This window comes from Phyllostomus discolor, chromosome X (genome assembly GCF_004126475.2).
Source record: "Phyllostomus discolor isolate MPI-MPIP mPhyDis1 chromosome X, mPhyDis1.pri.v3, whole genome shotgun sequence".
In the NCBI taxonomy this organism is placed as follows: domain Eukaryota; kingdom Metazoa; phylum Chordata; class Mammalia; order Chiroptera; family Phyllostomidae; genus Phyllostomus; species Phyllostomus discolor.
In genome coordinates this window covers 98,676,983-98,699,619 of record NC_050198.1, presented here as the reverse complement: position 1 = coordinate 98,699,619, position 22,637 = coordinate 98,676,983, and the positions used below count along the sequence as shown (strand labels likewise).

Sequence of the window (22,637 nt, the reverse complement as noted above, 5' to 3'; positions counted from 1 at the left end):
GGGCAAATAAATAAGAGAAGGGCTAGTGACAAAATTTAAATCTTAACTTTTAGGCACATTGTCTTCTTGTGCTTCTCAAATGAATATACTTTTAGTGCCATTGAAGTTTCTTGCTGGTGCACCAGGGTTAACCACATTTTCTTGGTGGACAGGCATAGAAAGGACAAGGTCCTTAGGTCCCCTAAGCCCCACCCATTTCCTTTCTTTCTCCTACCCTTACCAGAAGATCTGTACTTTCATCTTCCATTCATAGTGGGTGTATACTGTGAAATTTTGTTTGGGGAAATAGTTCTGCTTCCAAAAATAAGTTTGAAGAATAAAAAATCTAAAACATTTTCTCCATTTTACAAGAGAGGCAGCAAAGTCCCAAAAGGCAAACTGACTTGTCCAGGATTACTGTGTTTTCTTTAGTAGCATAATTAGAACTCAAAGCCAGGATGCTACAAACATTCCTTTTTTTTTTTTTTCATTGTGGATTAATACAATTTATTTTTTAAGAATGAGGAAAAAAGAATTTAGATTTCTTTTTAATTGAAAATTTTAAAATGATAATTCAGTTTAGGGCACTTATTATGTGCCAGCCAGTCACTGTGTAAATAGTTCAGATGAATAATTATATTTCATTCCTTATAATAGCCCTATGAAATAGGTACTATTGTTATCCTCATTTTACAGAGGTAAAACTGAGATTTAGAAGAATTGAATACATTTTATGAGGCTGTAGAATCAGAAAATGTCAGAGTTGGTATTTCAATCTAAAATATCTGATTGTAGTTTTCATGTTCCTAATAATATTGCCATATTGCAAACGTCTAAATTGCAAAACAGTCTACAGTGATAATTTCCAATCTAGAGTCAAATCTGGCCTGCTGCTTATTTTTGTAAACTTACTCTTATTGGTACATGGATATGTCTAATATGTTACATTGACCTATTTTAGTAGGTATGGCAGGGGCTGCAAATAAAATATTTACTAACTGGCACTTTACTGAAATAGTTCACCAATCGCTGGTTTATTGGTATAAACTTAAACTCTTTTTAGGTAATGAAAGTCATCAGAAATATATCCAGGATTTGCAGAAGAGGAAGGTACTATATGCCCACTCAGTGAATTACTTAATGAATAATACAAACTCTGAAACCTGCCATAACTGGTTTCCTGCAGCTTTTACTGTGTTGACTCAAGTGTCTCTATATGAACTACTTCTTGTTGTCTTTCATGAGTCAGAGCAGAGACCTTATCCTTTCCCCTCCCTGTCATAAATGCTTTAGAGCCTGGACTTGGATCCCAGCTTAATGGGGTTGGTCCTTTCCTTCCCCTTCTAACTTAAAGGTCCCCTTCTTTGCCAAGTGGTGGAAGAGGCAGATGACCCCAGTAACTGCTGTGTCCTGATCCAACTTCACTCGATCACTGAGCATTTCTGAGAGAGCTGAGGCTGGTGTCTTCTTCATTCTCCCCACTGATGCTTCTACTTGGCTTGGTGTGGGTTGCAGTTTACGCAGTAGCTCCTAAGTGTCTAGGCACCTTTAACCACCTCCAGGAGTTTATGACAGAGACTTTGCCCCACTAGCTCAGTCTTTAAAAGTCCTCCTCCCTGGACCCTGCCCCAGACACTAAATTCAGGAAAGAAAAATGTGTTGAGCCTGTGTAGAGAACAGCATCTGCTCCAAGCCAAGGTCTCCTCATCATAAAGTAAGAATACTAGGTGGTAGAACCACCATTATACTTGTCTCTTTTCTATACCTGGGTCTGGTAGGTAGATGCAGTCCTTTCCAAACATGCATGCAGTTCTCCATCTTTTTTTTTCCCACTCATTCTTTCGTTATACTTCACATCTTTGAAACCTCTTTCTCTTCCACTCAATATCAAGAATGCGCCTTCTTCATGGAATGCTGTACATGTAAATTTATAGAGCCAGGAAGGTCTGTAGCTAGCTTGGGGCCCTCATAAGAGTAAAATGACTGGGGCCCAGAGAAGAGAAGAGCCTGGGTCAAGCCTATATACCTGATTACTGCCAGAGCAAGCCAGCACTTGAACCTAGGTCGCTTGTCTCAGGCCAGTGCGTTTTTTCACTATCTTCTCTTTCCAACAGAAATAACGGTGGCCTTTGATTTTAAACAAATCCAGATTTCAGTTTCACTCAGAAATTTTAGGGCCCCTTTTTTCAGTTTACTTTTCAAAAATGTAATATTTCCAATTCTTCTGGATCTTCTTTATTTTTAAGATGCTGACATATCAATCCAGATTATCTTCTAGTTGTATCCAGTCCCCTTTATGGAAACTGTTGATAATACAGCCCTCAGATTTCACACTAGGAGCTGCTAGAAATGGCAGAAGCAGAGGTAACATACACTGAAAAAATTATCTAGCAGTGAGTGGTGGACAGTGGGCACTCAATAATGGTGAAGTCGCCTCCCTCATCTCAAAAGGGCTCTCTGTTTCTCCTCTAAGCAACACAGTATGGTAGTAAACCATTTACTGGGTAGACCCAGTAAAATTCCCTATTTTACCTGCTAATTGTGTGACATTGAGCAAGTTACCTTCTCTCTTAGAGCCTGGTTTTCTTCCATTGTAAAATAAGGAGAATTGGTGTTCATTTCACAGGGTATCAAGACACTTAAATGATAGGATGCATGTAAAGTGGTTAACATAGGGCCTGGCATATAGAAAGTTGTTTGTTGTATTACCAGTTTTATTTTTCCTTATCACCAAGCAACCATGGCCTCAGGATAACAGGCAGGGCTGATAACTGCTTCATAGCAAGAAGGGAAAAAATTGGTATGGGAGGGTGCTCTTCCTAAATCTAGTAATACTTACGAAAGACCCCATTTCATAAATGGGGCTATTGGAATCCCCCTGTGAGCTTTGACTGGCAACACTGACAGTGCATTCTCCTCCCCCTCTCAGCAAAGGCCAACTAGCAAGCTGCGATGACAGAAAGGCAGCCCACCCCCTTGTAATTCCTCCTGAGATCCTAACCAGGATTTGGAAAACACCCGGATATGGTCAAAGAACCGTCCCGGGTTTTGTACCAAACCAGACCGGAACAATACATTCCAGTAGATTAGTTTCTGGAAAGGACAGCACCCAGCACTACCCCCTCCTCCATTCACCCTATCCCAGTAACACTCGCCAGATTGGAGCCCTGGACTTAATTTATGAGAAAGGCCCTGTAACCCAGGATACTGACTGAGCAGGGCTGGCAGACTCACGCTGGGGTCTGCAGTTCAGCATCACTAGGCTGCTGACATGAATATAGAAGGGTTTTCTCTAGCAAAGGTAAGCTCTTTTCTCTCTTTCCAAACCCTACCTTACCTTCCTTTCTTTGTAAAAAACTTTTATTCATTTGGGTTTAGGGGAGTCCTGGGCCAATGGAGAGAAACTAAGTTGCTAAAAAAGTTAAAGGAATCTTGGCTGGGTGCTCAGGGAAGTTAAAGCGAACAATAGGCTTCTTTTGTTCTTGTCTCCAAAATGGCCAGGACCACACTGGCTTGACTGCTTCAGGGACAATCCTGGAGTTGTAAAGAGTAGTTATTTTTTCTGTTGAAATAGTATGCTGATTTTCCATTTCACAGGTTGAGAGGTTTGTTGATGTGATGGATCTGAGAACTACATAAATGAGAGGTTCAAACGCTTAAAAACAACTACCTGGTTTTATGTTTTGTGATCCAAATTGGTATACAATAAACAAATGATGGGTGAACTAAGCTATTGGCTTAAAATCTAAATTATTTGTCACAGTGTCTAAAGACCAGAAATATTTTAGCAAACATGGATTCAAATTCTGGCTTTGCCAGTAACTGGCTGCTTGGCTTTGAGTAAATCCCTTCACTCTGGTCTCAGCTTTCTATATGTCACATTAAGAGGTTGAAAAAGATAGTTTCTAAAGGTCTTTATGGATATATGAATCTATGATGCATTCATTTTTTTTACTGAACATCTATTGCATTCAAGCTTTTTGCTTGGGTCTCAAAACAATCCTGTGAGATACATATCATCCCCATTTTTTGGATGAAAAAAACTGAGGCTCAAATAGTTGAAAGTGACTTATTAAGAGGCTACCACATAGCTATTACAGGAAAAAGATAGGATTTGAATTCAGATCTTCTGAGTTCATATAAGTATGCTTTCTATGGTACCAAAACTGGAGTGTGTGCAGATAAAGCAGCTTCATTAGTACAAGTGGAAAATGTGTAGTGCAATAATATTTTCCAAGGAATGGTATGGTGATGATATGCTGGACATGATTACTAAGATGGGGAGTCAACATTCTTAGGTTCCAGCATCAGGATTTCAGGTAAATCCCTTCCTAAGTCTCAATTTCATCACTTCTGACATTGTAGGGTACAGTGAAACTGATTAAAGAATAATATAAATTTTACTTGTAGTATCCATAACCCTGTGTAGATTTTAACTTTCTAGTTTCCCTCCTAGTAAAGAAAAATCCTATAGCCAAGGAAGGTGAGAAAATCTCCTTTGGAATATATCTTGAGACACAGGGTGAAGAAAGAGCCAAAAAGCATTAAGAAAGCAGAGGACCAAAATGGATGGATGCTTTTATTTTGTTGAGATTGGAGACAGGACCCAAAATATAGCTCAGCATTCCTGTGTTCATTTGAGTGAGCCTTCGTTTAGTAGGAGCCTGTCCATCTCAGTGTAACACAACTGAGAAAAAGAGAGAGAGAGAGAGAGAGAGAGAGAGAGAGAGAGAGAGAGAGAGAGAGAGAGAGAGAATGAGAGAGAGAGAGAGAGAGAGAGAGAGAGAGAGAGAGAGAGAGAGAGAGAGAGAGAGAGAGAGAGAGAGAGAGAGAGAGAGAGAGAGAGAGAGAATGAGAGGGAGAATGAGAGAATTGCATTATCACATGAAAGGAACAACTTGCAAATTAGAGGGAAAACAGTGATGCAAATTGTTACGGATCATGGTAACCAAGCCCAGGTTATGTTTAGATTACAGGATGGTAGGGTAAAGGTATGGAAGGCCTGATTTGTTGTTGGCTGACTTTCACCCCAGACTGGTCTCAGTGTATATTAACTATATTATGTCTAAGTCCAAGTAGAGCAGAAATTCATTCTCTCTCTCCCTCTCTCGCTCTCTGTCTCTCCCCTCTCTGTTTTTACTTTATCCCAGGGTTCTGGCTCATGTTACCTATTTCATTTGTCATTTTATATTTCCCTTTTATTTTTTTCCTCAGTCTGGCCTTTCTCTAAGATTTCCTCCTGTGGGTTCAGCTGAGAGAAAGTAGCCCTATTCAAATGAAAAGTTTACACAGGGCTTTTGTATCCTTCATCTCATTTGATCATTTTAGTAAACTAATGAGGAACCCAAACCAGGGATTATCTTCATTTACAAGATGAGGGAACTAAGGTTCAGGAAATAAGGTAACTTACTCAGTGTCATACAACTAATAAATGATGAGTTCAGAACTAGAATCTATTTTTCTAGGGTTTAAAGTCTTTCAATTTTATCATGAAATATCTAAATGATTTTAAAGAAATTTCATGGATTTTCTTTTTCTTCTGTTTTTTTTTTTTTAATTCTTACCTGAGGATATGTTTTTATTGATTTTAGAGAATTGTACACCTGAAACCTATATAATTAAAAAATGTAATCCTCACCCAAGGATATGTTACTATTGATTTTTTTTTTCTTAGAAAGGTGGGGGGGTGGGGAGAGAGAGAGAGATGAGAGAGAAATATCAATCAGTTGCCTCCCAACCAGGGATCAAACACACAACATAGGTATGTTCCCTGACCAGGAATTGAACTGACAACCTTTTGGTGAATGGGATGATGCTCCAACCAACTGAGCAACCTGTCCAGGGCTCTTTTTTCCTGTTTTAATCGTTTATGAAAAAATCAAGTTAAAAAATGACAACAACAACAAATGCAGCTTTGGAAAGAAAAAAAGCCAGTGATTAGAAATAAAGAAAACTGCTAATATTTATCAGATGACTATTAAGTCTCCAATTCTAGTCCTTTCAAACAGAACTGAAAACAGTGCTCAAACTTAAGTTTGTTTGACTCAAAATTTCTGGATCTTTTCATTATATCACAAAAAGACTAATCTCAGTCATATGCTTGTACCTGTATGCTTCGTATGTGCTACTGTAATATAGGAACTTTTGAACATGTATGTGGTGTGGCTATACATAAAATATTAAAGTTCTGAGATCCTGGCAAGCTTTATTTCTAAAGCTATTTCCTTACCTATACTAATAATACCCACTAATACTTTCTGATCACTTGTACACTTGACCACAGATTTGTATCTTATGCACTTACAGATATTAATTCATTTAATCCTCACACTACTTGAGATATAACTAAGTATTAATTTCACTTCAAAGATAAAACTCAATGACTATAGAAGTGAAGCAATTTATCAAGTCATATAGCTAGGAAAAGTCGAGCCAGGATTAGTTTAGGTAGTCTGATTCCAAAGGCTATACTCTAGATAAAAAAAAATGGGGAAGGCAACCTTATCTCCCAAGACTTTGATAATTAAATGAGAAGGCAGATATGAAAAACATACTGTAAAGTGGAACATGATAGGCAAACACTAGCTAGCACTGTTTTCCCTCAGGTTTTATTGTCTAGCTCTTTTGGTCATTAGTCACCTTTGAGTGCTTATTCATTGCATGCTGAAGATCTGCACCATTCTCTTCTGGGAATATTTTCAGGGTTACTGTGTGCTTCTCCAATCGTGAAACTCTTACCTGGGACAGTTTTCTCCCTAGATAAGTGAGTTTGAGCTACAACGGCCTTGCTGGCAAGTTCCTGAAAAAAAAGCTTGAAGGAGGTCCATGTCGCACTCAGTCTTCCATTGAACCAAGGACACACCCTCCATATTGAAGGTTCTAAGGTATGGCAATTTGTTTGACCATGTGTGGTACTACATGTAGGTGCATGTGAATGTACCTGTGTTTCATCAGTGAATGGGAACACTGGCAAAGCATGAGAACTAGAAAGTCTCTTTGAGAACTCTATATAAAAAATTTTGTGGTTCTACCTTTTTTCATGTCATTATGTTTTCAAACATCTATGACACCAAAAAGGTAAGAACTATATAGTACAGCTCTATTATTTTATATATGGGAAACAGGCTCACTAAGGTACAGTGACTTTCTTAAAGTCACTCTGTATACCAGTGGCAAACTTGAACTAGAACCAACTGGTGGGAAAATATGTGTTTGTGTCACTTTATGTCACTTTAGCAGTAGCTGTTCATGGCACACCTATAGGCCTATATTATTGTGTCTGGCAATAGATGCATAAAGACTCCTAAAACATGATGTTAACCCTCAAGGAGTTTATAGTCCAATCTGGAAAATAAACACAGTTCATGAGGTAGCTCATAGGTAGAAAGGTAACAATAATACAAAGTTTGACTTAATGAAATTGGGTGGTATAGGGAGTAAGTAGTCCTTTAAGAAGACATTGGTATGAAAAGGCTAGAGGGGACCTTCTGGGGCAGTTATGATTTAAGTTAGCTCTTAGAGTAGAAATATAGAATGTAGGATATGGGGGAGATGGTAGCCAGGAGGGAGAAGGACAAAGAAAGACACCAGCAGTTACTGTCTATTTTGTTCTGAGCATTAATTATATTCTGCCCCTTTCTTGTAAGTTTTCAAATTTATTTCTTCAAAACTGATATTGTTATATATACTTTATAGGTAAGAAAATAGGTTCAGAGTAATTAAGTATTACCCAAGTCTACACAAGTGGTCAGTAGGAGATCCAGGTTTTGGAAAGAGAACCCCCAAAACACGTTCTCCCCTATATCAAGGGCTTTCTGCCGAATGTCATATGAAGACTGGAGATCAACACTTGCACTAGTGCTGTGTGTAGAGGGGCCTGAGATTTTGTAGGGAAGTCTATAGGTCTGTTTATTAATCAGGGTCAATATCTAGGCCTAGCCCAGGTAAATATCTGGGGATTTTTCTATCCATATGTAAGTCTGTGCATATCTTTGATTTTTTATTAATTGTCCCTATCTCATGTGCTTAGGATGAGGATTTAGTTAAATAATTTATATAAACTATTGAACATGGTGTTTAGTATGTTGTAATCACTCATTAAATGGTAACTACTATCATTATTATCATTATGAATGATATTGATTAGATGTATTTTTGCCTGTATATATATGAACATATGTGTGTTTCTAGAAGTGATCAAAATGCTATATGATTGCATGTTTCATAGTATATAGGGCTTTCCCAGATATGGTTATAATGATGGATGTATATATGTTCTTTGTATATACTCATGTGAGTGTGCAAGTATGTTTTCTGGAAGGTAGTATGGCATGGTGATTAAGAACATAGACACCGGAACCATTCTTCCTGGACTCACAGCCCAACTATATCAGCTGTTAACTAAGTGACCTTGGGCAAATTACTTTACATTTCTGTTCTGCAGTTTTTCTTTCTGTAATATGGGGGTTTTAATGAAATCTTCTCTGTAGTGTCATTGTGAGGATTAAATGATTTAATATATGTAAAACACTTAAAAAATTGTTTGGCCTGCTATGCACACATGACAAATGTTGATTTTATTATTATTGTTATTATTCTGAAAATGACAAAGGTTCTGTGTGACAATGTGGTTCTATATGTGGATGCAAGTGTGTACAGGTCTTCTTTTGGGTAAGATTTCATGTGCCTATGTGTATGTAAGTGAATATATATATATATATATATATATATATATATGTTTATATTATGTTGTCTGTGTTTCTAAGTTTGACTGTAGCTGTTTATTGTATGACTGAGTGCTTCATCCCAGTCCCAAGAAGTCTAACCTCCTGGCCGATGTACTGAAATGAAATGCTAGAGAATTAGTTCTGACTCTGACCCAGGATTGGACCCATGAAATGAGTTTGTACATAGCAGAGAACCAGCAGAGAACATTTCTTATAAGTTATTATTTCTGTGACATATTCTCACTTGTTTTGTTTCATGTTTTACTTTTTGCTATTCACACGCAGAAAAGCACATAAATGCTAAGTTTATAGCTCAATATATTTTAACAAACTGAACACACTCATGTTACCAGTATGTAGATCAAGAAGCAGGACATTAACTAGAATATTTCTCCTCTTCCCTTATTAGTGACTGATTCCTACCTCAAGGATAAACACTATCTTGGCTTTTAAAAACATAGATTATTTTTGCCTGATTTTGTTTACATAAATGAAATAATAGAGTATGTATTATTTTGCATCTGATTTATTTCTGCAACATTTTGTTCATGAGAGGCATTTGTATTTTCATGTGTCATTGTAGTTTGTTTACTATCATTGTTATATAAAAGTCTATTGTGTAAATAAAACACAATTTACTCATTCATTCTGGTGTTCATGGACATTTTGGCTGTTTCCATTTTGGGTCTGTTAACATTCTAGAAAATGCCTTTTGGTGAATTCTCATTTATTTTTAAACACATATCTTAGGGGATGGAAGGTGGCAACAATGAAAGCAGAGGCACAGGGAAAATTAGTGACTTGAGTCAGGTACTAAATGAGTCAGTGACCCAATCAGGCTTCTGGTGTCTGTTTCCTGATTCTTGAGCCAAGGTAAAGGAACTGGATCCAGATTTCTTTTTTGAAGGAAGCAATGCATAATTATCAGTATAAGTGACTGTTTAACTTTGCCCTCCAAAGTCCAATGTGTACAGATCATTGAACACTTGTTGAACTGAAAGTAATAAGGTAAGGTATAGATTCTGGGGTAATTCACTCTTGTTTTCTCAGTCATTCCATCTGGCTCTTGCCTCTTTAATTTCCAGACACATGCAAAGCCCCTTTGTTCTCTTTCTTGCATACCAGGAGCTATTCATTTGCCTGTTTCCCAGAGTAATGTGGGCCATGGAGCCAGGCCATTTCCTCTGGGCTCTGCTGTTCATACAACCCTTGTGGCTCCAACGGACTGATGGGGCTACTCGAGTCTACTACCTGGGCATTCAGGACATGCAGTGGAACTATGCTCCCAGGGGAAGGAATGTCATCACGAACCAGCCTCTGGAAAGTGACACGTAGGTTTAATCTCTTGTGGAATTAGAACTAGAGTTGGGGGGGCATCCTTGAGGTCAGGAGGTAGCCTCTTGAAGAACTTTTTTCAAGGTGTGTTAGCAGTCAGTTACTGATCTCTCTGGAGCATACACTTAGGGGCATGTTTGCTGAGAATAAGGCTAGTTGACTCAAGAGCCAGAATTCCATGTGGAGTCTGCTCTTCCACACTGAGGTGTCTCAGCATTTTTAAGGTCCTAATGGTAATTTCATATTCCTTTGGTGCTAAGGGGACATCCACAATGCTGTTTTAAAAATGGTTCTTTATCTTTAAAAAAAGAAAGAAACATAAAATATACACAGTGTTTGTAAGATGTGTGTGGTGGAACTATATTTCATGTATGTAAAATTAGTAAAAATAAAATCTTAAAATCAAAGAAAGAACAGTAATAGGTATCATTTGTCTAATACTCTGCTTATGGCAGGCACCATACTAGACATTTACATATTTAGTCTTGCCTAATTCTTACAAAGGCTCTAGGAGGCGAGTCTGAATATCCTAGTCTTTTAGGTGAGAAAGTTGAGGGCCAGGGTCATCAAATAACTCAAGTCCCACAGCTAATAAATGTAAGAGCTAGGATTTGAACCTGGGTAATGTGGATGCACAATTGGTACTCCTTCACCATTTTATCTCTCACAGACCCCGCAGGATTAATCTTTTTGTTGTTGTTGTCTTTTGCTTTATTTATATCCTAAATTATTTAAATGAAAAAATCTAGGGGAGATATCAAAGGAAAGCTACTTTTTCAAATTAAAGTATAATTGGCATATGATATTTTATTAATTGACCTAGAGGGTATTATGCTAAGTGAAATGAGTTAGACAAAGACAAATATTGCATAATTTCATTTATATTTGGAATTTTTAAAAAATCAAAACATATGAACAAACAAAAGGAAACCAAAAACAAACTCAGAGAAACAAAGATTAAACTGTTGGTGGGATTAACCTTTCTTTCTTTTTTTTAAAGATTTTATTTATTTATTTTTTTTAGACAGGGAAGGGAGGGAGAAAGAGAGAGAGAGAGAAACATCAATGTGTAGTTGCTGGGGGTCGTGGCCTGCAACCCAGGCATGTGCCTTGACCAGGAGTCAAACTTGCGATGCTTTGGTTTGCAGCCCGAGCTCAATTCACTGAGCTACACCAGCCAGGGCGGGATTAACCTTTCTTGATTTTAGAGCCTTGTAGATGCTTCAAAAACATCTCTTTTTAAAAAGTGAATGAATGTATTAAAGAATCTTTTCTGATCATGAATCACTTTGTTTCTCCAAAGCCTGTTTTCCAAAGTTCACTGTAACATCTCAGAGCTCTCTAGGAAGAATTAGAGTAAGAATAACAGCTCTTTTTTTTTGACAAATCATTTTTCTAGCCATCTGGTTTTGAAGTCACAGAGTCTTTGTTTTAAAATCATCCTTGAGGGATAACTTGTTATCCCCATCCCCAATATTATGAAGTAATAGTTAACATTTATTAAGCTTTTACTATTTTAAGGCACTGTCCTAAGCTCTTTATGTGTTTTAATTATTTTATCACCAGCAACACCTGTCTAAGTTTGGTGTTGTGACTATCTCCATTTTGCAGATTGGGAAATTGTACACAGAGAAGTTACATAAATTGCTCAAAGTCCCACAGATTTGGAAGTGGTAATATCAGCATTTAATTGAACTATCCTGGCTCCAGACCTTGAGATGTTAACCATTTCGCTATAAAACTTCCCATATATAGCCGGGTGATACTAAGTTAGGCAATATGGGTAAGGAGTTGGTCACTTAAAAGGAATGAAGTCCTTAGTTGGTTGTTTTCCCATTATTATACATTAAATTGAACCATGTTAAATTGTCTTTTTTGTAGGCCTGTAGGCTAAAAGTGGTCAAATATCACCAATTTTATATGCTTTTACTTAATATTTCCCGTTATGAAACAGTTAGACTCTAACTTAAAGTTTTCATGTTTTGATCAGTATGTCCCATTTCCCCTTGTTCTGCCCTAAACAAAGATAGACATTTTTTGGTCAGTCTCCTCTGGAAAATAACCCTCCAGAGGTTTGAAGATTGTGGCAAAGTTGTGACTTTCTTTCTTCCCAGAGTAGCTTCCAGCTTCCTAAAGTCTGACAAGAACCGGATAGGGAGCAGCTACAAGAAGACTGTCTACAAAGAATACAGTGATGGCTCATACATGCATGAAATGGCCCAGCCTGCCTGGTTGGGCTTCCTTGGGCCAGTGTTACAAGCTGAAGTGGGAGATGTCATCCTTATCCACCTGAAGAATTTTGCTACTCGTCCCTATACCATCCACCCCCATGGCGTTTTCTATGAGAAGGACTCAGAAGGTAAATAGATACAAAGGGCTCATAGAAGGTCTCGTAGATACAGAGAATGCACTGATGTTTGCCATAGAGGAGGGGGTTGGGTGACTGGATGAAAACTGTTAAGGGATTAAGAAGTACAGATTGGTAGTTACAAAGTAGTCATGAGGATGTAAAGTATAGCACAGAGAATATAGTCAACAGTACTGTAATAATGATGTATGGTGTCAGGTGGCTACTGGAAATATGGGGGGGAGTCACTTTGTAAGTTATATCACTGTCTAACTACTATGTTGTAAACCTGAAAATAATATAACAACATTGAATGTCAATTGTGATTGAAAAACAAAAAATAAAAATACAAATCTACCTTTTATCATAAAGAATTACTTAAATGGCATTTCCATAAAATATTTGTGCTTTGAAAAGAGAAGAGAATGCACTGAGTATAAGGGAGCATTATTCTAGGGTCAGAGTCTTCCAAAAGGTCTAATTTTTCTTTTTAAGAGGGAGTTCAGTTTACTCATCTGTATCTTTCACTATCCCAGGCCAGTGACCTATAATACAGATACCACAGTGACTGAGGGGAATAAAGAGAGAAATCAGAAACTCCTGATTTGGCCACTCATTCTCTCTGTATGACTTCTGGCAAGTTACTTTTCCTCAGCTTCTCTTTCATAAAATGGGGAAGTGGACCAACTGATCGTTAAGTTGCCTTTAAAATGAAATTCTAATGCTTGTTTTCCAAAGCCAGTGCTTGCAGAAAGAGAATTTGTTTTTTTTTTTCCTGTGCCTCCATGCCACTGGCCCTGCACTAGGTTACTACTAGTAGAAGTTTTTGTGGCCACAGCTCCTTCCCCAGTGGCTGCCACCTCTCTACCCATTGTTGATGTGAAGTCTGGAGTTCTTTAGCTAGGTATTACCTGAATGTGTGCCTTCCTCAGGTTGTGAGGAACAATGTGCTGGACCTTGGAACTTTACCTTTTCCATAAGACTGGACCTAGGTGTCTCATATGTCAGCCTTCTCTTCACTTCTTTATTTGCCAGGGTCCCTCTCACTCACCCTGGGACTGGGCATGTGCAATTTCATTTTCTAGGCTCCCTCTACCCAGATGGCTCCTCCGGTCAGCTGAAAGCTGATGACTCTGTTCCCCCGGGAGGCTACCATATCTATAATTGGACAATTCCAGAAAGTCATGCACCCACTGATGCTGACCCAGCATGCCTCACCTGGATCTACCATTCTCATGTAGATGCTCCACGAGATATTGCAACTGGCCTCATTGGACCCCTTATCACCTGTAAAAGAGGTATAGGCTCCAAGGGTGAGCTATGAGATATAGTTTGGAATATCTGTGGGTAGCAGTGATACAGCTGAACTGCGTACATGTTAAACAGCAATCTGAGGAGTGTTAATTTGGAACCATTGTTTATCAGCAGGAATAAACAATGCCAAACTCCATTTTTACAATTTTTTAAATCCTCACCCAAGAACATACTTATTGATTTTAAAGAGAGGGGAAGGGAGGGAAAGAGAGAGGGAGAAAAACATCCATTTGAGAGAAAAACATCAATTGGTTGCCTCTTGTGCGTGCCCCAACTGGGACCAAACCTGCAATCTGAGTAAGTGCCCTGACCAGGAATTGAACCTGCAACCTTTTGGTTTGTGGGGATGATGTTCAACCAACTGAGCCACACTGTCCAGGCCCTTTTCACTATTCTTTTTCTATTATATTACCTTCTTTTCCTAACAAAAAACCCTTTTCTACTTTTAAAACTTTTTTTCTAATCACTTAAAAATTTGAATTAGTAATGATGGGAGTCAGATCACATAAAAGTAAATTATGTGGTAAGAGGTTAAATTTGGATAGGATTGAAAGAATAGTCATCAGGATTTGGGAAGGATTGTGGACATGGTTTGGAACAGTCTATGTCTAAGGTATAGTAAGGCCTAAAGACCCAGATGTTACAAGAGTATAGTCAGTTTAAGGCCCTGGTGGTTGGGGAAGTCTCCATCTGCTTTTCTGTTTCTGACAAACTGTTTTAAAAACATGTTTATTGTATTTTTCCATTATCATTTGACTGCCCCCCCAGAAATCACCACCCTGTTGTCCATGTCCATGAGTCCTTTGTCCATTTTGCTCAATCCTTCCATCCCCTAACTCTCCCCCAATAGCTGTCCTCCTACTCTCCATCTATGACTCTTCCCCCACTTTCCTTGTTAGTTCAGTTTGTTCATTAGGCTACCTCTCTTCCTATTTATTTCTTATGAATACCCCTTGCAATTTACTGTTGCTAAGGATAGGAGGTTCTTAAGGGCACCTTTCTTCCTTGCACTAGGAACCTTGAATGGGAACTCCCCTCCTTGGCGGCAAGACGTGGACAGTTACTTCTTCCTGCTCTTCAGTGTGGTAGATGAGAATCTTAGCTGGCATATCGACGAGAATATTGCCAGTTACTGCTCAGACCCTGCCTCAGTGGACAAAGAAGATGAGGCCTTTCAAGAGAGTAATAGGATGCATGGTGAGCTGGGATGTAGTGACCACACTGTGACAGTAAACACAGATGAGGGGGTCTCTCCCAGGTCTAGTATTTGGTGGGTACTTTCACATATCAGTCCTTTTTAATCCTTACAAGTACCAGAAGTAGCAGGTAGTTTTACCTTGTTTTTACCTATGGAGAAACTGAGGATTACATAGCAGATAAATGGCACAGCTAAAATCCAATCCTAATCTGTCTGACTGCATTAGGTACCCTGCCTCCTCAGTGTGGAATAGCGTAGGGTGTTGATTCCATATACTCATGCAAGCTGGAAGAATTTCCCACTTTGTGAAGAAAAACAGTTACCTATGAGGGAATCTATCATGTTCATTAAATTTAAAACTAAGTAAAAACACAAAAGCCCTGAGGTATGGGCAGGGAAGCGATTTTTAGGAAGAGAAACAAGTTACTTTTACTTTCATTTAATTAAGGGAATGACTTACTGACCTTTGGTGACAAAGGTGGGCTCAAAACCAAACTGTCCCAATGCAAAGTAAAAACTCAGAGGGAAGATGTAAGGGATAACTTGGACAGCTCAAATTTCTTTTGGATTTTATACCAATTGCTTATAATAACCATGGTAATTAGTCAGCTCATATGACAATTGTCCTATGGAAATTTTAGAAGGGAATTGGCTTGGAAGGAAAGAATTGCTTATAAAATAAACCACATTCCTTAAAAAGCATCCTTACATTGCTGGGTTGGAATCTTGGCTCTACCAGTTAATAGCTCTGTGGCCTTGGGAGAGAATAACTTTACCTCTCTAAGCCTTGATTTTCTTACTTTTTGCAGAGGACCATTGATACCTGCCTGTTTCCTAAGATTTTCTTTGAGATTTAAATGATATAATGGATATTGTCAGCACAGTGTGCTCTTTAAAATCTCATGTAAATGTTACTTAGTATTATTGTCAGATAGTAAGGTTTTTCCCATTGGGCTGTCCTTTCCTAGTTCTGATATTTTTTTTGGATTTCCTTTTTCAGCAATCAATGGCTTTGTATTTGGGAACTTACCAGAGCTGAGCATGTGTGCACAGAAGCGTGTGGCTTGGCACTTGTTTGGCATGGGCAATGAAGTAGATGTCCATACAGCTTTCTTCCATGGACAGATGCTGACCATCCGGGGCCACCGCACTGATGTGGCTCACATCTTTCCAGCCACCTTTGTGACTGCTGAGATGGTGCCCCAGAAACTTGGCACCTGGTTAATTAGCTGTCAAGTGAATAGTCACTTGCAAGGTAAGATCCAATTGAGGTATAGGAGGGTGGTGGCAATATGGTCATCAGGAACCTGGGATTCTGGATAGGTCTTTCAGGTGAGACAGTGAGGAAAAAAGGATGAAAAACTAGACTAGTATTCTGGGGACCCACATTCTTTCCTGGCTCAGCCATTAACTCGAAGGGTGACCTCAGCCACATCTCTCCTCTGGGTTTTATCTTCATCTGTAACATAAGATGGTATAGGGATTGATGATTAATAAGGGGACTTTTAAGCTGATATGTATATGTGTATATATATATATATATATATATATATATATATATATATATACATATCTCAGAGTTCTAAGGAATTAAGACCTGACGTTATTTGTAACTTACTGAACAGGAAGTAAAGGAGAGATTAGTTTAAAAAGTATAAGTTTTCTGCAGGAGATCATGGAGTACCGTGGGCAAGTGCTGACACTCTAGTTGGGGCCCAACAGAAATATGGACAGAAGATGATTTTCATAGGGAGAATGGCTGAAGTAATGGCACAGTTCACTGAAGAGCATCAAAGGAGAGGAGGAACATATGAGGCAATGGAAAGAGCACTAGATAAGTAATTAGATGGTTTCAGTTGTTTCAGCTCCATGAAAAATTCACTGTAATAACTTTGGAAAAGTCCCTTTCCATTTCTAGGACGCCTCTGCTGCATTTATAAAAAGGGAGATTTGGTCTAAATAGTCTCTAAGATCCTCTTCATCTGTCACTTTCTAGAATTAGTTAATATATGGTAAATTAGATGGATGTCAGAAAACTGATATGTGAGTATGTGAAAATGGATTTGAGTAGGCAAGAAGTTACAGACTGGTAGATCATGAGTCTGGGTGGTAGATTTTCCCCAGTAGGGGCCCATGCTCCATCATCCAGAATCTGCCCTTGGTCCCCAAGGTGTTGGGGTGAATATGAATCCAGATGGAAATTAGAAATGCAGCACAATAGTAGAACAAGTAGGGGCTTAGAGCCAGATAAGCCTATTCCACCAGTTGCTTAGTTAGCTTTGGCAAGTCATACCACTTCTCTGAGCCTTTGTTTCCTCAACTAATGATTGCAAAAATGATTCCTACCTCATAAAGTTATAATAAGGTTTTAGAAAGATAATATGATTTTGAGTCTTAAAGACCAGGAGAATGTTGAGACCAAACTAGTGGATATGAGAAGAAAATGAGCACTCAAGTTTGCAGCTGAAAAACAGGAGCTTAAGTCTCAACTGCTCCACTGACTAGATGTGTTATCTTGAGCAAGTTACTTAACCTCTCCGATCCTTAGGTTTTTTTTTTTTTTTTTAACTGCAAAAGGGGATATTAAAAGTCTGTTTCCAAAAAAGTCTTTTTCACAGGGCGGTTATAAGGATTGAAACAGATAACATATGTAAAGCACCTGACACAGGTCCTGGGCTATATATTTATTCAATAAGAATCAATATCATTCCTCATCCTTTTTTGTATCTCAGGTTTCTAATTTATAATTTTAAATCTCTTCGAGACTCAAATAAGATAATAATCTGAATGCGTTCTATAAGATGCCAAGCAAATATAAGACAATATCATCATTACCATTATAACTCAATGTAACATTTTTCACATTTTAGAGATTCTACTTAGAATGTACATTTTCAAAACACTCCTAAACCTTAAGCTTGATCTCTATGTATAGGAGATGTTTCATTATTTGGGGAGATTCCCTCCTTAAAATTACTTATTCCTCTTTTTTTTTTTTTTAATTTGGTGCTCCCACCAACCCACTGTGGTATATCCTATTGTCCCCATTTAAAAAAGAAGGGTTAAACTTTACATCTAGAAATTGGCTTGCCTAAGGTCCTACAGACAGTGATAAAGTATGGACTTATACTCAGGTATTCAGACTTCATCCTCTGTGATATTTGTATAGTGTGAGCCTTTTGCAAAAGAATGAACATATGGTAAATGTATCAGTGGTGTTTAGCAGGTAGAGGTGCTTTAATTTCCACCTGGGCTCCCCTTCTTTCAGCCAGGTTCTTAAGGAGTGAGAAAAGATGACTCATTTGGAGGTAGGGGGTAAAGAGCCTAGTGGAGGGTGGGAAGCAAAGACTTTAGGAAGAGGAAGGTGGGTTGTCTGGGTCAAAGACCTGTTGGTTGAAGTGGGGCCAGCCATGATGTTCTTCCTCCAGATGGCATGCAAGCACTCTACGAGGTCAAGTCTTGCTCTGTGGCCCCCCGAGTGAGCCAACTAACAGGAAAAGTCCGGCAGTACTTCATTGAAGCCCATGAGATTCAGTGGGACTACGGCCCAACGGGTTACGATGGGAGTACTGGGAAAGATTTGAGGGAGCCAGGCAGGTAAGATGCAGTAGGCTTCCTCTCCCTACTCCTGGTTTCAGTCCTAAACACTACTACTCCCTCTCAGAAATCTCTCACTTTCACTTGGGGGTCCCAATCATTGTCTGACTGGAGTTACATAGCACAACTGTTAACTAAATTCTTTTGCCCTCCCTGGACAGCTTGCTTTTTGGGAGCTACAAAGCTTTTTATAGGGTTATGGCATACCCACAGCAAAAGGTCCTAGCAGTGTTTGAGATTGTTCCTGCTATAATCCCAAGCCACATTCAGAAAAGGAGACCTTTTCTTGTGGGACCAGATCCATTGAAATACCATTTTTCCAACTCTTCTTTATTTTACCCATTATTTTACCTCCTTGCACCTTCCTTTCTTTTTCATAGTCTGAAGGATGCATATAAGCAGGAGTGTAAAAAAGGACTCTGAGAAATGTAGGAAGGAGAAGCAACTCACCTTGTGGCCATTCCACAGCCATCATTTTGGAGGAATTTATCCAAATTCTCCTGCTTCTCAATAGAGCTGGTTAGTTCTCTATTCAGTTGCTAGGCCTTAAGTTATACCTGCTCACTGACATACCAGTGATTCTAGGTTTTTCACAGAAGAGGCAGTTGGTAGATGACTGAGAGTTTGGGGGAATATCCTAAGGCACCAAATCATGTTTACTCTTCCAGCAAAAAAATAATGTGATGAATCTACAGAAAACAGGAAAGTAGGCACTTGGGCCTCAGCATGGCTTCTGGAATATCTAACCAGGTTTTCTGAGTTAGTGGGTTTTCATTTTGGAATTAAGGATATTCTTAATGAAGGGGAGAAAGAATCTTGAGTACCTGAAGATGGTTAAGGACAAATGTAAGTCTATACAACTCAGAAGGGCAGGACTGGTGCTAATGTCTGGAACTTGCAAGCAAGAAGATTTCATCCTACTGTAAAAAAATAACTGTAATCATTAAAAATATCCAACAGTAAGAGGGATTGCTTTCTCTGAAAGTGAGTCCCCTAATCTTGAAAAGGCTGAAGCAGAGGCTGCATATTCTATTAGTGGTGTCACCTCCAATGGGTGGAAGCTAAACTGGATGATCTGAGCTCTTTCCTAATCATAAATATCCATAACTTGAGACCAAGGGTCATATTGGAGTCTATTTGATACACAATTAAATCATGTGACATTTGTCTCCTTATATGACAGTGGCCCAGATAAATTCTTCCAGAAGGGCTCCAGCAGAATTGGGGGCACTTACTGGAAAGTCCGATATGAGGCCTTCCAAGATGAAACATTCCAAGAAAAGGTACAGCTGGAGGAAGATGAGCATCTTGGAATCCTGGGTGAGGAATCCTTAACTTATGAAATTAATTGACTAGAGCCATGAGAACTGGGGAGGACTTAGAAACTGGAGCCTGGGGCAGCTCAGAGGCACACTCTAGACCTGCATCTCCCAAAGTGAGTACCAACAGATGAGTGTTTTGTGCAAAAGAGTTATGTTTTTGAAATGTATCTGTTACATTTGGGTTATTCAATTTGTTGGTATACAATTGCTCATAGTACTCTCTTATAATCTTTTATTTCTGTAGTATTGGTAGGAATGTCCCCACTTTCATCTCTGATTTTATTAATTTGAGTTTTATCCCTTTTTTTCTTAGTCCATCTAGCTAAAGATTTGTCAGTTTGCCCTGGCTGGTGTGGCTCAGTGGATTGAGCACCAGTCTGCGAACCAAAGGGTTGCTGGTTTGATTCCCAGTCAGGGTACATGCTTGGGTTGCAGGCCAGGTCCCCAGTAGGGGGCACATGAGAAGCAACCACACATTAATGTTTCTCTCCCTCTGTTTCTGTATCCCTTATCCCGTCTCTAAAAATAAATAAATAAAATCTTTAAAAAATGGATTTGTCAATTTTTGTTGATCTTTTTGAAGAACCGACTTTTGGTTTTACTGATTTTCTTTATTGTTTTCTTATTCTGTATTTCACATATCATTAATGTATTTTCTTCTTTCTACTAGCTTTGGGTTTAGTCTGTTTTTCTTTTCCTGATTTCTTTACTTGTAAAGTTAGGTCGTTGATTTGAGATCTTTCTTTCTTTTTAATGTAAGTGTTCATAGCTATAAATTTTCCTGTTAGCAGCACTTTCATTGCATCTCATGTTTTGGTATGTTATGTTTTCATTTTCATCTGCCTCTAAGTATTTTCTAATTTACTGTGTGACTTTTTCTTTGATCCATTGGTTCTTTAAAAATTGTGTTGTTCCCTGTTCATCTCTGGGCTAGTGCATTCAGAGCTGACTGTCATGATAGTGCTCAGGAGAGACTGAGGGGAGTCTGAGACCTGGGTAGTTGATTCTGAGGTTTCTACTGAAGTTAGGGCTAGAAGAGAAAACAATCCAAAATGAGACTGTGGAAAACAAAGGGCTCCTTCCTATGTCATCCTTGATTTAAACAGACTGAGCTGATTTCATCAGCAGGAAGGTTAGGAAACAATACATTAAACACTAGGGTAGAAGATGGTGAGGGATGTCCACAGAGCTTCCTCTGGAGATCTTCTTTATTCCATTTGGTTGAAGAAGATAATTTAGATGATATCTTTTTAAATCTATTGAGGTAAGCCTCATGTGCACATTTGTCCCATGTGCACTTGAAAGGAATATGTATTCTGTTGTATGGTACAGTGTTCTGTATATGTTAGATCTAGTTGGTTTATTGTGTTATTTAAGTCTCCTATTTATTTATTCATCTTCTGTCTGGTTGTTTTATCCATTATTATAAGTGGCATATTGGTCCCCAGTCTTGATTAGAGGGGAAGCATTAGGTGTGGACATTGAGTAGAAACCATTCCAGAGGCTCTGAACTGGGGTTACAGTCAGCATAAGTCCTCAGGTTGTCTTGCTATTTCTGATTGGTCTCAAAAGTGACCTATGCTAGGTTAGAGATAGTAGGTAGAGGAGCAAAGAAAAATCCAGTGGTCATGGCTAGGTTAGTTAGTCCAGGGCCTTGATAGAAGGTATAATAATTTTATATGTTCAAAATCTACTTAGAATTGAGGCAAGCTTGGATATTTACATGGGTCCTTCAAGAAAATGCAACTGTGGAAACTGGGGCAATAAAAGCAGGAGAAATAGAATTGGACTTGACAGTCATGTGGGAGAAAGCCCTAGCTTTAGGTCCTGTCTGTGTTCCTAATCATTTGAATTTGAGATCAATTCCATCTTTCTGAGCTGCAGTTTCCTCATCTGTAAAATGTAGATATCCCCTGCCCTGTATACCTTGGGATGATATTTGAGGATCAAATTGAGATAATGGATTTTAATGCATTTTTATGGCTATAAATTTTTATATACTTGGAAGGGATTATTCTTATTGCAAAGAGAGGAGTTCCCTATCTTTTTCATATCCCTTTTCTTTCCCTTCCTCTTTTCTGTTTCCATCATCCTTTGTCATGCCTGTTTTCATTTTCATTGTTTCTCCTTCCCGTTTAACAGGGCCGGTAATCAGGGCTGAGGTGGGCGACACCATCCAGGTGATGTTCTACAATCGTGCCTCCCAGCCATTCAGTATACAGCCTCATGGGGTGTTTTATGAGAAAGACTACGAGGGAACTATGTACAATGATGGTGAGCAGGCAGGGTCTCCAACTAATGTGGGCTGCAGGTAATAGAAGGTAGGTCTAGAGGAAATATAAATACGGAGTGAAGGAGGGAGAAGGAGGCAGAATTAATAGGCATGTGTGGATATTGTTGAATAAATGTATGATATTATAGCAAGGCAGAGCTGGATTCAATAAGATATATGTTTTAAATATTTCTGATTATAAAATAACAAATATGTATTATGAATTGTGAAAATGTGAAAATTATAAAATAACTAAAATTATTCATAGATAAATTGCCATTATATTTTGATATTCCTTTAAATATTTTTCTGTGCTTATAAAAATCTATATATTTATAGATTTGAGATCATATGGTTTGTACACTTTTGTGTCATATTTTCAGTTACCATTATATTTTGTCCATTTTTCCATCCCATAGTGATACTGTAAATCTTTTAATGATTATGTAATACTCCATCCATGGATTTATCATAACATATTTACCTTATCCTCTTGTTTATACATGTAAATTTTTTATTATTTTATAATATTGTAAATCATTGGATG

General features: G+C 38.4%; 1 protein-coding gene across 2 annotated transcripts in view; it reads left to right on the top strand.

The window, feature by feature from the left end:
• The first annotated feature begins 3,051 nt into the window (after positions 1–3,051).
• HEPH (hephaestin) overlaps positions 3,052–22,637 on the top strand; it is a 59,213-nt gene continuing 39,627 nt past the window's right edge. The window contains exons 1-10 of one of the 2 annotated variants that reach the window (XM_036016429.1): positions 3,052–3,280; positions 6,682–6,863; positions 9,831–10,036; positions 12,155–12,399; positions 13,473–13,685; positions 14,716–14,898; positions 15,900–16,154; positions 18,328–18,496; positions 19,680–19,816; positions 21,961–22,092. In XM_036016429.1, the coding sequence (XP_035872322.1) occupies positions 9,861–10,036; positions 12,155–12,399; positions 13,473–13,685; positions 14,716–14,898; positions 15,900–16,154; positions 18,328–18,496; positions 19,680–19,816; positions 21,961–22,092 (1,510 nt within the window). In that variant the 5' untranslated portion in view covers positions 3,052–3,280; positions 6,682–6,863; positions 9,831–9,860. The remainder of the gene's footprint in view (positions 3,281–6,681; positions 6,864–9,830; positions 10,037–12,154; positions 12,400–13,472; positions 13,686–14,715; positions 14,899–15,899; positions 16,155–18,327; positions 18,497–19,679; positions 19,817–21,960; positions 22,093–22,637) is intronic. The other variant, XM_028523014.2, reaches the window with a different exon arrangement.